Source organism: Drosophila santomea, chromosome 3R (genome assembly GCF_016746245.2).
Source record: "Drosophila santomea strain STO CAGO 1482 chromosome 3R, Prin_Dsan_1.1, whole genome shotgun sequence".
Lineage (NCBI taxonomy): Eukaryota > Metazoa > Arthropoda > Insecta > Diptera > Drosophilidae > Drosophila > Drosophila santomea.
In genome coordinates this window covers 7,779,005-7,796,191 of record NC_053019.2, presented here as the reverse complement: position 1 = coordinate 7,796,191, position 17,187 = coordinate 7,779,005, and the positions used below count along the sequence as shown (strand labels likewise).

The 17,187-nt window shown below is 42.0% G+C and overlaps 3 protein-coding genes across 6 annotated transcripts; all 3 read right to left on the bottom strand.

Moving 5' to 3' along the window:
• Positions 1-3,343: 3,343 nt before the first annotated feature.
• Positions 3,344-4,223, bottom strand: LOC120453948 (tetratricopeptide repeat protein 12). Its single transcript, XM_039638893.1, has 4 exons — positions 4,120-4,223; positions 3,794-4,060; positions 3,619-3,741; positions 3,344-3,551 (listed from the first exon to the last, which is right to left on the bottom strand). Exons 1-4 carry the CDS (start codon positions 4,221-4,223, stop codon positions 3,344-3,346), a joined length of 702 nt encoding a protein of 233 aa, XP_039494827.1.
• Positions 4,224-9,827: 5,604 nt separating this feature from the next.
• Positions 9,828-11,503, bottom strand: LOC120452672 (protein zerknuellt 1). Its single transcript, XM_039637014.2, has 2 exons — positions 11,014-11,503; positions 9,828-10,949 (listed from the first exon to the last, which is right to left on the bottom strand). Exons 1-2 carry the CDS (start codon positions 11,098-11,100, stop codon positions 9,969-9,971), a joined length of 1,068 nt encoding a protein of 355 aa, XP_039492948.1. The 5' UTR covers positions 11,101-11,503; the 3' UTR covers positions 9,828-9,968.
• A 1,388-nt stretch (positions 11,504-12,891) lies between these two features.
• LOC120452671 (homeotic protein bicoid) lies at positions 12,892-16,731 on the bottom strand. 4 transcript variants are annotated; one of them, XM_039637009.2, is made up of 4 exons: positions 16,370-16,731; positions 15,607-15,682; positions 14,597-15,558; positions 12,892-13,987 (listed from the first exon to the last, which is right to left on the bottom strand). In XM_039637009.2, exons 1-4 carry the CDS (start codon positions 16,544-16,546, stop codon positions 13,703-13,705), a joined length of 1,500 nt encoding a protein of 499 aa, XP_039492943.1. In that variant the 5' UTR covers positions 16,547-16,731; the 3' UTR covers positions 12,892-13,702. The 4 variants fall into 4 exon arrangements, with proteins under 4 accessions (XP_039492943.1, XP_039492944.1, XP_039492945.1 ...); XM_039637010.2 differs by having other exon boundaries at positions 14,597-15,543; XM_039637011.2 differs by having other exon boundaries at positions 15,607-15,704; positions 16,370-16,492.
• Positions 16,732-17,187: the final 456 nt, after the last annotated feature.

The window sequence follows — 17,187 nt, the reverse complement described above, 5'->3', positions numbered from 1 at the left end:
GCGACGTACTTCTAAATATTGTCCCACGTGGCGGCGGGAGTCGCGTTTCGAGCCTTCTTAAACATGGGCAAGTCAGACGATTTTAAATGTAATATAATAATATTATTTTAGTAACCAGCGCATTAATAGCTTAGACTTGTTAAACCAAAATAAAAGCATACATTTAAGTTTCTAAGAAACTTAATAAACGAATGACCCAAGGGTCCTTTTTTAAATAGTCATTAAGTGTGTTTTAAGTTCACGTTGGCTAGAATCTTAAAAACGGTCCTCTGAGATAACCAACTTGCATACCTGCAGCTTTTGCATGCCTTCGAGGACCAATAACGCGGTTAGGTATGTTTTGGCCATGAACGGGAAAGATTTTGGGTTTTCCAGGGGTTTTCCGCTTCAGTTATGAATATTTAAGGGTTGAGCTACCTGCTTAGCAAGAGTAAGCGATCCTATCCGATCCGAGCCTGATCCCTGATTGTAAAGAAAGTGTCACTTCAAGCTAATCCAATCACCCGCTATAAAATCGGCCATATCCCCCGAGCAACGTACTATACTATATAGCACAGATTTACGATCGTCCGGACTTATGTAAGCTAAAAGTCCGAAAAATCTCTCAGGCGAGATTGTAGTCCCGAGTATCCTATCAGATGATCCTTAAGAGTGTTGATTCTCCATTTTGTCACTATCTACGTCCGTCCCATTTTCGGAAAGACTAAATTGATTTAAATAGTTTTTAGTTTATGTTTCAAAATGTATTATTTAAAACAAGACTGCAAGCCACTTTATCATTTATATTAATTTAGTCAGGCATTTTATACATGGCTAAGATGTGAAGCCATTTGGTCGAACAATTTTGCGGTCACGACGACAGGCCCCTCTGCTCCTCAGTGAGCTCAGATAAATTGGTGTCATCACATCATAAAGTGATTTCCAGCATATTGAAATTTCCTGCAGCTTTTCCATCTCGGCCAGCGTGTTGTGTCACATGGAAAGGAGATGAGGACACTCGGATCATATTAGATTTGCTCTGTTTTGGGAACAATATTTCATCGTCAGCTGTCACAGAGTCGTGTCTTTTTATTAGTTATTTGATTATGCCAATAATAGAAACTTGTAAAATTTCATTATCGATAAAGTTTTGCTATTACCGAAGCCGAAGTGGCAACATCTCATAAACAACTTGGGCATCATTAAATAATTTGAAATATGTGAATTGAATATATAAAAACGGCCTTCAACGATTGGTACACATAAATAATATTTTTTTCGTATGGTCTGTCATGGCTATAATAGATAATTATTTTGATCTTATCGTATTCAACTGTGGCTTAATGTATTTCTAATTGAAATATTTTTACTCGATTGCTTGACATAAAACTACCAGTAAAAACATTCCATGAGTTGCGGAAAACAATTGATTGATGCGCTATATGCTTATATATAGCTTTTCATCTATTGTTCAGATGCAATAAAATGGGGACATAACTGTCAGATAATAGCGTTAAATGGAAGGGATTAATGAGTGGATAAGAATTTTGGGACGACCCGTTTGCGTTTCCCCTTAGCTCCACCACCCACACCTTGCCCCCAAAGCCACCCACACCCATCCAAGAACAAGATGCAACTACCGCAACAACCGTGACAAGTACAACATTTGTGTCGCCTGCCTCTGCTTCAATCTGTCGCCCTCCGCTGTGCCACGCAACCTTTGACACGCATAAATGGAACAGTCAACCCCCAGTTTGTGCTCCACCCTCTGGAAGCCCGTGCTTCCGTATCTGCACTGAAAATTATCCAGCTACTTTTTTTTTATTTTTTCTTAGTTAAACTAAAACAAGAGATAATGCTTTAGTACCCCGACTATAAGATACCCGATACTCAGCTACTGGAAGTGCGAACGAGAAATTTCAAAATTTTTTGAGAATAATTTTTTGGGACAAACAATTAAAAATAATTTAAAATTTAAAAAATTAAAGTGAGCGTGTCAAAAAGTTTTTTGGCAAATCGATTTAGAAATTTCATACGTTTGGACAGACAGGCGGACGGAAAGACCGATGGACATGGCCAGATCGACTACTGGACTACTCTGTAACAGCTTTCTTCCGTTCTAGGGAATTAAACGGCTTCAAAAAAAATGTATAACATTAATCTCAGCCAGTGATGTCTCGTCCATAGGAGGATCGTCGTTCGATAGCTGGGCTGCTCTTTGCTAACGATATTTTGAATGCAAACATTGATAGTTCTAATCTTTCGGGCTTGCTTAATACATGTAGATATATATTCCAGTAAGAAGTCTTCGCACCTTGGTCCCAAATGAAGCATCGCTGTAGTTGGGGAGCTGTCACGCTTACGTTTATAAAAGATTTTGTTATTCATTTTTTATGCAGGAGATAAGCGTAATGTATACTTGTAAGTAGCCAGATAAGGATCCATTTATCCATTTGCGTAAATAAATAAGTAAATTACATTCAAATCATACTATTAAAAGCAAAAATGCACACCATGGTAAGACATATACTCTATCTTTTTGCTGGATAATTTCAAACTGTGAAGTTAGCATAACATTAAGTGTTAAGATTTGTTTTATTTGTCTGTATTGTTAAGCACCTGGAAATAATCTTTGATATATAAAAATATAACCGAAAACAATATAAGTGCAATAAGTAGGTAAATATATGTGCATGTATGTAAAATGTAAATAGCTAACAGTTGTCTTATTTATGCGAGTAACCATTTCATTCAATATTTCTTCGAGTGTTTTGGCATGCCAATGCCGAGTGTCAGCTTCTCGCAGTACGGTCTCCATGCTCCGGTCCGCTGTCCTCTGCCCTCTGTCCTGGCCGAAACCCGGACCCGGCACAAACAAAGATCGCAATTTGACTCTACACCACGGAGCTGTCAGCTGGCAGAGAGTGAAGGAAGATTGATTACCGCCATCGAATTGTTTGCCTTCATCTGGGGTGGCTGTCGCGGAGGTCGAGGGAGCGGGCAAGAGGAGAATAAGCCCTGTGTGCCTGACTTCGATTGAATGGCATTGGAATAGAATCGAAAGAGTTGAGGAGCTACCAAACACGATACTCCTGCTGTCATATGTAAACAGCACTTCAAGCCTTTGGGGGATAGGGTGGCGTTTTAAAAAGCAGTCGGGGTGCTCTTGTTTAAAGCTGTAAAATAAGTTGATGTTTGTATAATAGTAATGCTAGAAACACGCATATTTAGTAATTCTATAATATGGTTTTTGACAGCCGACTTATATTATTTTATATGGGTATCCACTCCAATGGATTTAAAAAAAACCTTTACTATAATTAAGCCCAAATGCGCCTGGTCATTCCCCAAAAATGCCCAAATTTTATTTAAGCTTTCTCAGGAAATCATCAATAAAGTCCATCTGCTTCGAATTGAATTTGCGGGCATATTTTACACAGTTCTCAAAATTTGACTCATCGTTAAGGCCTTTGTAGGCCATGGCGCGATACATCCACGCCCTCAGATTCTTCTCGTCCAATTTGTTCAGAACAAAATCGCAATCGACTATGCCTTGTTTGAATTTTCCCGATCTATGGGGATAAAAGGGAACTCGCCAGACAAGGAATATCCAAAGGAATTCATATAACGTTTACTCACTTGATGAAGCAAAGAGCCCGGTTTATGTAAAGAATGTGACTGTCCCGGATATTTTCAATGGCTTCGGTGTACATTTTCACAGCACTCTCGTAGTTACCCTTTCGATAATCTGCGTTTCCCAATCTAAATATGCAGTAATGTAGATTAGGTTTGAAATATTATAAGAAATACCCACTTTCGAAAATTCTGAGCCACTCGTTCCCTTTCTAAACGAGCTTTTGAGCGCTGATCGAGATCCATTTCGACCTGGCGCATAAAGGGAAACCGATCCTTACTTCGATCTATACGCGTGAAAGTTCTGGGCTTCGATTTCTTTTTGAGAGAAATAGGTGCGGAAATGAAAGGAATTGGAGTTTTCCTTTCTGTAATTATGAAACTGTCATCTATTATATTTGCCATCTTGGGATCATGTTCAGTCTTTTCCTGGATTTCCGCCTCCTCCCTAAAGAGAAAATTTGTCCAATTAATGGTATCACTGGTATACATATGTGTTTCACCTACTCATTGGGAACTCGAAGATTTTCAAGTAACTTGACCACTTCCTCAACTGTTGATTCAGAGTCTAGGAAGCACTCATTGATTTGCGGGTGTTGCAAGGAGTACATGTTCCCAAATATTAAATAATGACCGGCGGATTCAAATAAATATTTGTTTTTGATTTGACCATTGTGCCAGTTTGTTTACTCGGAATATTTACCAACTGGGCAAACGAATCGCGTGGCAACTCGGGGTTGCACTATTTATGGCCCATAACCAACTGGTTGCCTAGCAATATTATGTTTATAGGCATTGGAAGAAATATCGATAGTATTATGAGATAATTTGAAATGCAAGCAAATTGTATTACCTTAGTTCTGGTAAATGAATGGCTAAATCAAGCAGTTTGTATAGCTTTGATTTTAATATTCGGGCTTTATTTATTCAATTTTAAACTATGATAATACGCTTTTATTGTAGCGAAAGCAGAATTATAACGACTTCGATTTTGTTGTTTTTTTTTTAAGTAATTTGCGTTGAATCGTTTACACGATTATGGGTGCATAGAAACACACACCTGCACACCCAGTTACCAGCACTCTGGCTGATAGTCATACTCGTACTCACGCTCACATTACTTTTCATTTAATCTCATACAATTTGTAAGATAAAGAAATGCACAAATGCATGTTCAGCTCAGCTTGGCTCAGAGGATCAATTATAGACTATAAAACATAATGGCATCTAATAATAGTAGAGCCGCAATCTCAACACAACTGAAACTTGCCCCACAGGCCGCCCTTTACCACTCAAAAAGGCTTTACACTCAGCAAAAGTAACCTCAGATAAAAAAATGTAGAGTGCCAAGTAGATAAATTATTTTTGGATTGAAAATTGAATACTTTAAGTTTTTTATGCTAGACTTTATAATATACAATATATAAACATATATATATATATATATATATATATATAATATAAAACATAGTCGATTGTACCAACAACTCTTAAAACCTGTGATATACCGAGAAGAGATCGCACAAAAATCGAAAGACTGCGTCTAGGACACACCAGACTGATTCTCCCAGCAGCAAGAATTTAAACCTTACCTACTGACCACTTAAAAACCTCACACTTAAATTAAGTTAGAATTCTGAATATAGACAGCCTAATTTAGCTACTTTAAGCATTTCTGGGCAGAAAATGGCTATTCTTAAATTCTGGGCTATTTTTTCGACTCTCAGGCTAAAGGCGCAGAATTGGTTATATAACCATGAACAACAGAAAACGCAATTAAAATGGTGCAAATTTGATTTAGCACTGTTTTGAACAAAGCCAACTTTTTTAAATAAAATAATTAATCATTTTCGTTCAGTGCATCTGTAACCTGCCGCTCACACCTTCGGTTCACCTGGAAGTGCATGTCGCTGGCACATTACCTGCAGTGGTGCAGTGCTGCATTGGGGGCGAGGTGGCGAAAAGGATCCTGGCGAGCGAGAGCTGGGTGGCGGATATGTGTCTGTGTCGTGTGGGCCAGGTATTTAGGAGCCGGTTCACACACACCGGCACACACCGGCACACACCGGCATACACGCGGCAACCGGACATGCTTAGGCGCCGGGCTCTCTTGGCCATGTTAGCAGGGAAGGGGCGGGGCAAAGTGCACGGGGATAAATAATTGCAGTGCGGCAAAAGGAGCCTGAACTGGTTGTGGCACCATTTCGCTCCTGCCAGCGAAACCAGCAAACCAGCGAGCAGCAAATGGACAAACGACAACGACACCAAATTGCTCACATGACGCACCGCATTTTTTATTGCGCACGAATTTCGTTGTTGGTTAGCAAAAGTTGGTAATGCTCCTTGCGGCAGCAACTCGCCTCCTGGCGGCATCATCAGCATAGATTGCCATTTCGACGTAATTGTTATAAATGAATTCCACGTAATTTAATTATGGGTTTTAGACCGATGAAAAATACACCAGCCAACGGGCCATAAATACGGCCAACCCTACAGATGGAAGGTCACTTGCATATGCCGCGTATGAGTATCAGCTGTTGGCAGCGAGAGGGTTGGGAAAAGGCCTGAATTATCCGTGAAATGGGCTCACTAGGATCACTAGGATGGGGGGTTGCGAATCCGCCTCATTTACAAATTATAGGAAAATAATGAGTCATCGAGTCCGTCTGATTGCCTAGAAACTAATCTTTGACACTATCCAATCCGACTTTAATTGATCTTATCAAAAGGAAAATTAATCTGGGCTTACAGTCAGCACAATATCATTTCTAATTGATAGTTTGTTCACCTAAATAAGGCGCTGATAAAAGCTTGAGGTAAGAACTTAAGTGTCTTGTACTTGACCTAATAAAATAATATTTACAGATATATTACGAATAAACTAATCTAGTAAAAATAGTAAACAGATCTTCAAGTGAGAAAAACATGTTCATGCTAAATTAGACCCCTCTATAGGGCTTAAATAAGCTAAGCAACAGATGCTGGCAACAACATCACGACCCACAGCCCAAGTGGCTCTTGTCTCGGATGGGACAACGAAAATGCTATTGTAAGCCCAACAATTTCAGTTGGCCCACGATGCTCGACCCATTCCTTGGCAATTGGCATTCGCATTTTGAAGTGATTTTTTTCACGCTCTCACAATCTATCGTGGAATACGGAATAAGAAGGGCTTCCCGTGCCTGCTGTTCACTATATGTGCACATTTTTTGGGCCAACAGTACGGCAGCAGCCCCAGCATACGTACATATGTGGAATAGACGGAAACTTTTTCTGGCCCAGCACGATTTGTTTATACGACAGGTGTTGCCCATACCGGTGGCGTTGAGGGACTAACACGTCTGTGAAATGTCATAACGTTTAAACGTGCCAAAAATATCCAAATTGGATACCCAAAACCGTTGGGCGAAGTGCCGAAGAGGATGAGCCACATTCAGATGGAGAGCCTTTGGGTACGCTTTTATTATTTACGAATGATGCTGCCCTGAGTTCAAATGAGTTTCGAAAGCAAAAATGTTTATAAGCAAATTTATTAATAACTTGTGGGATAAAAACCACAATGTAAGTAAAAACTGTTCGATTTTTTGCTCAAGCCAATTCATAAAACTTATATTGTACAGCGATCCCCAACTAACCCGCTTAATTCCTCAGCGAAGACATTTCATTTGCACAGAAAATACATTTCGCTCGGCTGTCGAAAGGAGTCCAAGTTCTTGGATTTCGCGTCCTGACCGCGAATTCAAAATTCATTGCTGAGGAGTGGGATGAGCTTGGTTGAGAGCCAAAAGCTTCCAAGAGGCGATTAGCCATAAAAATTATAGATTCCATCTAATTACAAAACGCTGCGGCTGGGCATCGTGGAGTGGGCGTTCGACTCCCAAGTGAATATTTAATTTAATTAACAAGAAACAATTTGAAATGTTTTGCGCCCAGCCTCCGTTGCGGCCGCTGAATTTATTGTTATGACCAGGCCGCGACTGCGACTATGTCGTTGTCATCAGGACTCTGTGTTCCCGCCTCCGGGCTCCGGCTCCCAGTTTGCTATTCCGGCTAATAAAACCGCAATGTTGCCGCTGAGCGAGTGATTGAGCTTGGGAATTGGCCACTCGAGCAATGGGAACAATCTGCGCTGTGCTGTTGGACATGTTTATTACATTGGCATTTCGCGTAATTGAAGCTGGCCGTGTGGAGTTCTTTACTTGTTCGTTCCTGCTGTTCGCTTTTTATGCGAGTTTGATTAGCTGCCTCTGATTGCCGGGCGATTAGCCACGCCCACGCTCCTCCAATGCGGCATCTATATTCATTATGGCAGCACCCAAACATGTGTAGGACATGCTCAAGGCAAGGGCAGGCCGATCCAAAACCAAAACCAAACCAGAAGCAGAACCAGAACCAGACCAGGACCGAGGCGAACCGGACCACATGTCAGGAAATGTCAACAACGCGCATGAAAATTCCAAGGCTTCACCCCCCGTGGCAGGTCCTACCCTTTGACCCGTGACTTTCACATGGGCACACTTTGAAAAATGTATTTAATATGCTAAGATGGTCGCAAGAAAAGTTTCTATAGATTAATAAAGATCATGCAATTTGGTAACCTATTAATGCTGAAAATAATTATGAAGTTTTTGTTGCACAATTAATGAATTGTGATGATACCAAATCGATTTTTTGTGTTATAGAATGTCATGTTAACATTAAATAATTAAGTTTAGCTTTAGTTAAATTGTAGAGCACAAGTATACATATTACTAGGTGTTCTTATTTATGTGCATATTTGTAAATAGCTCTTAGTGTGCTATTATTTTTCCAAGTGCACGTCCTGCGAGTCCTTTGGCCGTGGCAAGTGCGAGCGACAATTTCCTCCCAGGGGAAGCAATTTGCCACACACACACAGCACTGCACACCTAAGGGCCAGGACCAAGGACCAAAGGGATGGCCGTGCTTAGACGGTGGCGGGGAAGGGGGAGGGGCTGGTGGAAATTCCTTGAAGCTGAAGTGGAAGCTGAGTGCCGCATTTCCGCGCTGCAAGACGCTGGACAGCCGCCGCAGCCAGTAGCAAGTAATGTGTGCGGTTAAATGTCCATAAATCAAATCCTAACACTCCACGTCAGCCGCTCAAGATGACCAACGGAACCCGCTGTAACTGAAACTGAACCTGGATCCGGTTCCGAATCCGAATCCGGATTGGCAATGGGAATGGGAATGGAAATGGAAATGGGAATGTGGAAGGAAGGAGCTGGACCTGTCCGAATTAATGCGGTTGACACTTTTCTGGGCCCTAATAGATGGGCCATGCAATGGAAATTCCTCGACTTGACCTCAAGTCGCCCGCAATGGGACATTAAATGCAAAAGTGAAACCAAAGACAACTGGGACACCAGCTAAATGCTAGAAATTAACCCTCCTCCTCTTGACCCCTTCTTCCTTTGCTTCTCCCATTCAGAAGCCAAGTGTCCAAGTGAAGTGGGTTTAAGGATATCAAATGGATTGATGAGGAAAAAACTGTAACTAAAACAAAGTATTGTAAAAGTTGTACGACAACAATGCTGGTGCTAAGAGTCATTTAGTAATGAAGAAAACAGTGCTTTGATTATATAGGGTGTTTTTTTTAGAGGTATAGAACTTTAAATATCAATAAAACAACGATGGATTATTCGATTGACATGAATTTTATTGACATGAAAGATAATCTTGTGGCATTACATTTTAAATATGATTTCTGGCATATGACCGCCACGGCTGGCTCGGATGTAGTCCAATCTGGACGTCCAATTTGCAATGACTTTTTCCAACATTTGGCCGTATATCGGCAATAACACGGCGAATGTTGTCTTCCAAATGGTTTAGCGTTTGTGGCTTATCCGCATAGACCAATGACTTTACATAGCCCCACAAAAAGTAGTCTAGCGGTGTTAAATCACAAGATCTTGGAGGCTTATGAAAAATCGGGAACAACAGCAATCTCGTTTTGGGCCCATTCGACGAATCTACGCCTTGCTTGATGATCGTTTGGTTTCAATTCTTGCACGAGTTGGATTTTGTAAGCACGCATGACGAATTGCCAAACCAAACTGAGAATAAATCACTTGACAGCTGTTAAATCGGTCGCCATCTTGAACAGTAATGCCAACTTAAAGTTCTATACCTCTAAAAAAAACACCCGTTATATAAAATTTTTAATTTTGTTCCAATACATAGGTACATATATATATTTAAAAAAAAATGGTTAAACTTCACGATAATCTAAGAATATTCATGGCGTTTGTCACTGAGTTGGGTTACAATTTTGCGTCCAAGGGCCAGAGACGATTGCGCTTAGCTCAAACAAAAATGTATAGTAAAACTTAGTTCCATTAGTTGGGATAATTGTAGGGGGTTACGCACGGGTTCATGTGATTAGCGCTCAGCTTTCTCGACTTGGCAGCAGGCTCGCCCCAGGACAGATTCATTGAGGGAGCCGCATGGACGCTCGTGGGAATCTGGTTTTGGGAACTGGGATGCCAGGATTGAGTGGCCAGGATGGGCGCGGATTTGGACTTGGACCAAGCCTGGGCCGCAGCCTCCAAATCCTGCTTTATGCTCTGCAGGACCAAGTCCACGTTGTAGGAATAGTGCCCGGAAGAGGAGCTGGAACTCGAACTCGAATTGGCAGATATTCCTGAAGTGGAAGTGCTGATCTGTGGAGCAGTTGTAGTTTGAGCCAGATGCTCCAAGATCTCGCTGAGATCGGCGCTGGAGCACATGCTGTTGTTGGTTGATACTTCGCTCTTTATATTCTGGCTGGCCTGATAGTCTGACTGGGATATGGGATTCACAGGTGCCACTGCCATCATGGGCCGCTTTTCTGCTGCCGCAGTGCCTTCCCTGGGATCCTGGGAGTAGGACATGAGGCGCTGCACTATGCCGCGGTGCGCACTTTGCTCTGCCTGTGGTTGAGCCAATTTGGCATTAGCCTTGGGCTCGCGGTGACCTTGTATGTCCTTCTTGAACTTCATTCGGCGGTTCTGGAACCAGATCTTCACCTGGCGTTCGCACAGAGACAACCGCTGTGCTATCTCAATCCTGCGCGTCCTGTACAAATACATGTTGCTCTTGAACTCGTTCTCAAGCTCCACCAGTTGGACACTGGTAAAGGCGGTTCGTGATCGCTTCAGCTTCACCCTTTGCGAGTCGTGGCTGTGCTGCGATGGCAAATTCTCGTCCGAGGACACGTGCTGATGGTGTAACTGCTGTGGGGAGCAGTGATCGTTGAGGGTGGTGGGGTTGGAGTTCATCTGGTTGTAGTTGGGTGGCAGACTGATGGGGTTCACATCGTGATGATGACCATATATCAACTGGAAACGGGTAAAGAACGAATTAGTATATTGCTGATAGTCGATTTTTGATCTGAGCACTCACTTCACTGTATTTCACCTCGGAAGGCTCTGCTGTATAAGTGCCAACTTTAGCCTGGTGCACTGGATAGTAATGCATGACGGATGACATATTTTGTACGGTACTGCCGAGAGAGCTGTCAAATGTGGAATGATCTGTCGTCCTAAGCAAACATCAACCTTATATAGAGGTCCTGTAGGTAGGCGGCATAAGCAGGTCAGTTCCGCCGACGCATCGTTGCGAAAAAATTTGCCTAAGCCCGCGAGTCGTAAATCCCTTCGTCGCTGTACTGCCCGACTGGCACCTCGGAGACTAGCCATGTTCCACGACTCCCGGCCACTGGCAATGGGCAATCTAGGGGCTTGTTTTGATCGAAATCCAGCCAGGATCTGGCGTTGTGTGAGAGACAGTTCCAGGTTTCCTGGGCCGCAAGAGCCGGAGTCTCGCCAGGTAGACGGGCTGATGATGATCGGAGATCCGTGGCGATTGTTGTCCAACTTGTAGCACCTGTTGAAAGAGCCTCCGGTGGCGGCGCTGAAAGTGAAACCGAGTCTGTTGTCGCGGCTTTTGGTCGCTCGCCGTCCGCAATTATCCTCATAATGCAATGAAAGCAGCGTTGTGAGAAAGGATGCTCCTCGGGGTTTCATGCTCAATTTGGACCGTTTATGGCTCTGCTTGTTTCCAGGAGGATATACCCAAGAAACTCGAGTCTCCGTCGCCGCGAATGCGAATCTGTCTCGGTTCTCTGGTCCCTCGGCCTTCCTATCCTCAGTCCTCGAACTTTGGAATTGTTCGCAAATTTTATTACTGGCGCTATCGGATTTGCTTCTTCCAGGAACGAGCTGAAAATACGCTGGAACAAAGGAAAAGTCATGACAGGATAACCGTATGGAAATGCCGCGGCGAGAGTGAGAAACGGTTCAAAAATGTCTACTTTGAATAAATTTGGATATGATCTTTTTGGAATCAATATCTTTCTAAACGTTGTAGATACTATTTAAAATAATTTATAAATTTAAAACACAACCTTTTGAAACATAAATTTACTTGTGTGACTCTTAATCAACAAGTAAGCCGACTCGACAAATAAAACTGCTACCAGAGTTTTGCATCACTGTGTACAACAAACATGCATAAAAATTTAATTTTCATTAAACAAAACGTAAACTAAACTGCAAAACTTAAACTAGATTTAAAAGCTATCGACTTCTACGCCTTGCAGTATCATAATTTGCTTATATTTCATCCATAACTTGCATTTAATCATTCGCCATCTAAGGAGATAATATAAATAGTATTTCTAACGGATACATTAAAAATATATCCTAAGTAGTTCGTTAATTGAGTAATTAATCTGGGTGTGATGAAAAGCATAGGAAAACAAGTCTAACTGATAAGTAAGAATGGATTCTGAGCTTGGTTTTCCCAGCACAACCATAATCCACCTACTAAAACGCGCCCAAGATCAATAAAAATTCCAGAACTGGGAGAAACCCAATCAACATTCGTTCATGTAGACAGCGTTTTGGACTTCTGGATTTTCCAAAACATATATCAAAGAAAATAGGGGCAACAAGTTGCCTGGCGGCGCCCCGCGAGAGCCGCCTGTACAGTGCCTACCTAAATAGTGCGACCGAGGGAGGATCGGGCGATAAGAGTAGGGATGCAGGTACCTAAATAAACACAGGCAGCTGGTGCAAAAATTTTATGATCCGCGGGTGTTCGCGGAAAAATCGCGAATCACATTTTATGGCAGGCATGTGTGTATATGCCATAAAGTAAATTTTTAAATTCATAAGATTTTCGGGAAAACCAGATACTATGTTCGTTCATTCTAGAAAGAGAGGGAAAGAAGGCCTACGTGTCCCTTGGAATATGTTAAGTTATTTAGTTAGTCACAAATTACCCGAGTGGAGTAGTTCTTATATATTTTCATAATTAAAAATACAAATCTTAAAAAGACAACATCAAAGGTGCACCATTTTAATATTAAAATTGAGGCTAAACAGATTTCAATGCTCTTCTTAGTGATAGAAATAGAAAGTGTGGGTAGGATAGTTATTCCGTTGGCAGCAAAAAATCTCGAAAACTGGAACACATGATCTGCATTGATTGAAAATACAATTTGCTGACTATTCTTGGTCGAAGAATGTGCAAATGTTAGATTATGTCAGACACTTTGGCATAGCATAGAAATTGAAAATATCATATCGAATATTATTGTTTAAATGTTCGATCTTTGAGGGTAATCATTGTATAAGATTACGCCCAAGAGAAACATTTTTCATTTTGATTAGTACAGTTTTTAGCTATGTCAAATAGTTACAGAGAAGATTTTCTTGCTGGCTCGGAATATAAATTGTGGGACAATAACTTTCTCTGGAATACGCTAAAGCCCAAATGGCTTCAAATGTAACTGGTTGGATATTTCCGGGCTTTATGGAGCAGCCACCCAGATACAATTGAGGCGAACAGCGTATTGCAGGGAAAGTATCGAGTAAACTAGGGTATCGCTATGATGTGCACTGGAATCCGTGTGGCCTGCTGACTAGTCTACTACATAAAACTTCCCTGGGAACCATTAACACGGATGTTAAGACTAGACCTAACTTTCTACGCGTAGATATCTACAATCACTTGGTATTTCTACAATCAGGAACAACAGTGGTTAACATAAGGCTAATAAAACTCTCTAATACGCCGATCGTCCAGGCTAATTGAAGCAGTAGGCAAACTGCGAGTTGCCCGCGGCGTTACGATGGGGATTATACGCTTGCATTATCGTATCCATCGTGCATTGATATTGATTCGATTCGGCCATGGCCGCACCCCCCATCCCGAGGGGCGGCTGAGGGCCTTGTGGGGGCGAAGGCTTGCCAAACTTGGCAAATGCCGCTCCACGATTTCCGGTTCCTGCTAAGGCTCTAATTCCGGTACTCATGTCGTCGCTGCTGCCATCGTCGCAGCTCTTGTCCAGACCCTTTAAAGGCTCCAAGATCTGTGGAGAGATAGGACGTTTACACGTAATTAGAAAACTTATAAGTTAAATTGAAATCGCATAATTATTATAATAATTTATAGTTAAGGATGTTTACCAACATATTAGTTTGATTTCACTATCAAAATGCATAATTATTTTCTCTGGTTAAGGAAATGCATTTTTTTCAGTGATACTAAAGCAATTGCACTTTCACGTGAATTGTATTAAAAGTCAATAAATTAATATTAAGTAGAAAAAATACAAAAAGGTTGAAGTCTTAACTTATAGATACAAAATCTGAAATATTCTTTAAAAAATCTTTAAAATTCGTAGTCCGTAATGTCTAATTTAGAAAAATAAACAATTCGATAATATTTAAAACTAATTAATATTGAAATAGTAATTGGAATATTGCAAACTTGTTGGAATATTTGATAGTAAATCTCATCGATCGGGACATGATAGCTAAGTATGTTTGAAGCGAAGAATCATTCCATTATAATCGCCGAATAATATCCAATAACAGCCTTAACGAGAGAACTTTAAGGTTACAAAGCTAAAGCTTAAATTTATAAACGCGAGTATGGGTATCAAGAAGTCAATTAAGGTGGTGGAATCTTGGCTGACCTGTAGCGTCGTCTTCTTGCTCGTTCCGTCGTCCATGTCGTCGGCCGCCTCCGTCTCGCCAACGGCGATGGCGCAGGGTCCGCCGATGCCGATGCCACACAGACTAGGACTTTCGTCATTCTTGGGTGTTAATGGCTCGTAGACCTCGGAGCCCGGCGAAGAAGCGCCTCGGGCCACTGCGGATGCCGATGCAGTGGCGCCAGACATGGCCGATCGCATGTAGTACGAGCTGTTGAAGTTGTAGTCGGCCTCCGGTTCGTCCTTGACCAGGACGCGGCAGGCGCTAGCTTGCTTTTGCTGGAAGTCAAAGTGGTGGTACTGCTGCTGCTGAGTCTGCTGTTGCTGTTGCATCTGGTGCGGCACGTGGTTGTTCTGGTGGTGCAGATGCTGCTGGTGGTGATGAACCTGCTGCTGATGGAAGAACTGGCCGCCATTGGCATTGGTTGACCCAGGTCCGGGTGCAGGTCCCCCTCCGGAGGGATACTGCATGTGCACGTGACGATTGGCTTGGGCGTGATTGGGGCCTCCATTGTAGGTGTAGTAGGCGTTGAAGGACTCGCTGTAGTGCTCCGTCATGTGGGCGGTGGGCGTCGAGGGCGTGGGCGATGGAGTCAAAGCGTTGGGCGTGGCACCTCCGCCCAAGCTAAGAGTCTGTAAGCTGGGGGGATCGCTGTCGCTCTGTTTCATTCCCGGCGAGAGAGGCATCCCCTCGTAGGACTGGTCCTTATGCTGATCCGATTGGATCTTGTGACGACGCCGACGGTTCTTGAACCAGATTTTAACCTGAGCTGTGCCCAGGGCCAGTTTCGCTGACAGATCCGCCAGTCGGGGGGCTGTGAGGTACCGTCCCTGCAGAAAGTGCTGCTCCAGCTCCGCTATTTGGGAGCTGGTGAAGGTGGTGCGGGTGCGACGGGGTCGCCGCATAACCAGGGAGTCGGGCAGCTCCTCTGTGGGATACACATCTGATAAGACGATGGCGGACATTGTTATATATTCAGCATTCAGCTCACCTGGCTTGGGCATCTGGTTGGGCAGATACGGGCGTATGTAGTTGTAGTTTATTGCTCCCGTTCGCTCATCAAAAAGCTTCAAAGAATCAAAGGGTACACTATCTTTATATAAAAAAAGTGAAAGGACGATTCGCTTCGGGGAACGAAGCTTGCAATATCCCTTTCATCAGCATCTCAAAAATACATTGCAGGAGAACAATCAAAGATATATTATACTGAACTAATAATATTGGTATCTATTTTTAAAGGTTTTGTCTGCACTTTACGGGTTTTTAAAAACATGTTGAGCTACTACTAGATAAGGGTTTTTGCCAAATAGACATAATTGATAGTCTGATAATGAACAAAAGTTGTGAATGCACTTGTTAGAACATTCGTCCAATGCACTGTTATTAACAAATACTTTGTTTCATTTCATTTTACTTGAAACATCATTATGCTTTCAGAAGATTTCGGAAAATCAGTAATAGAATGGAGTCACTAAATATCCTCAAGACACTAACACCATTAATGTACTAACTGTAACAATAAATAATAGTAATTGCTATTTAGATCCTGGAACGAGTGAATACGATACATTGAGAGTTACTATCACAAACTTGATAATAGCTTCCCGCGATACTAGATTTCGCCATATGCTGCGGCTTAATAAGTGTTTATGGTCATCAGTGATCGCACTGGTGCTTGTAGCTGTTCACCGTAGGGAATGTGCACTGTAGCTTTCCTGGGACAAGAGCCCTTCTCTGCGTCGTTGGGAACTCACCAAATCGAAGGGATTTCGGAATTGTGGCGGCAGCTGCAGCTGCGGATGTTGGTGATGTGAGTGCGGATGCGAGTGCGGATGGGAGTGCGGATGCGTATGCGGATGCGTATGCGGATGTGTGTGTGTGTGGGGCAGCGGATGATGGTAAAAGTTTTGATCTGGCGGCGGTTGCGCCATTTTCCCCAAACACTCCACCGCGTTTTTTCTAGGGATTTCCTAGCGCCGCGCGGAAAAATGCCAATGGAGTGTGGAAACTTTCTTGTATTTTCAGTAACCGGTTACTTTTGAGACGCTCGCGAACTTATTTCGCCAACATTTTGCGTTTTTGTGATCCACTGCTTCGCATCTGCAAAGTGCCGTTATTTAGGGATGAGCAAAGAGATGTAGAGATGGGGCTTCGGACCTAAAATATTTGTTCGTTTTAACGAAATCTATACGAATCTTCTTAATAAAAAGCAAATTCAATATGATTTTGATATTTGTTAACCAAAAAAATTTTTTTAATTTACTTTTAAAAACAAATAGATTCTATTCAGACAAATGCCCTTGGAAAGTTTTACATGAACTGTAAGAAAAGCGAAATCCATTTACCTTTTATTATAACTCGCTCGCAGATTATAATAGTTTAGCCTTAGTTACGGTTTCATTAATTTTTTTGTATGATCATTAGTTTTTACGAATACTTTACACTATGTACTTTTAATTATATCTGCGTACTGAAATTCTTCTTAAGTTATAAGCGGTCCGATTCTCGATCTTCTCAAGAATGAAATAACCACAATTACAATTACAATACCTATTTAATTTCGTATATTTAA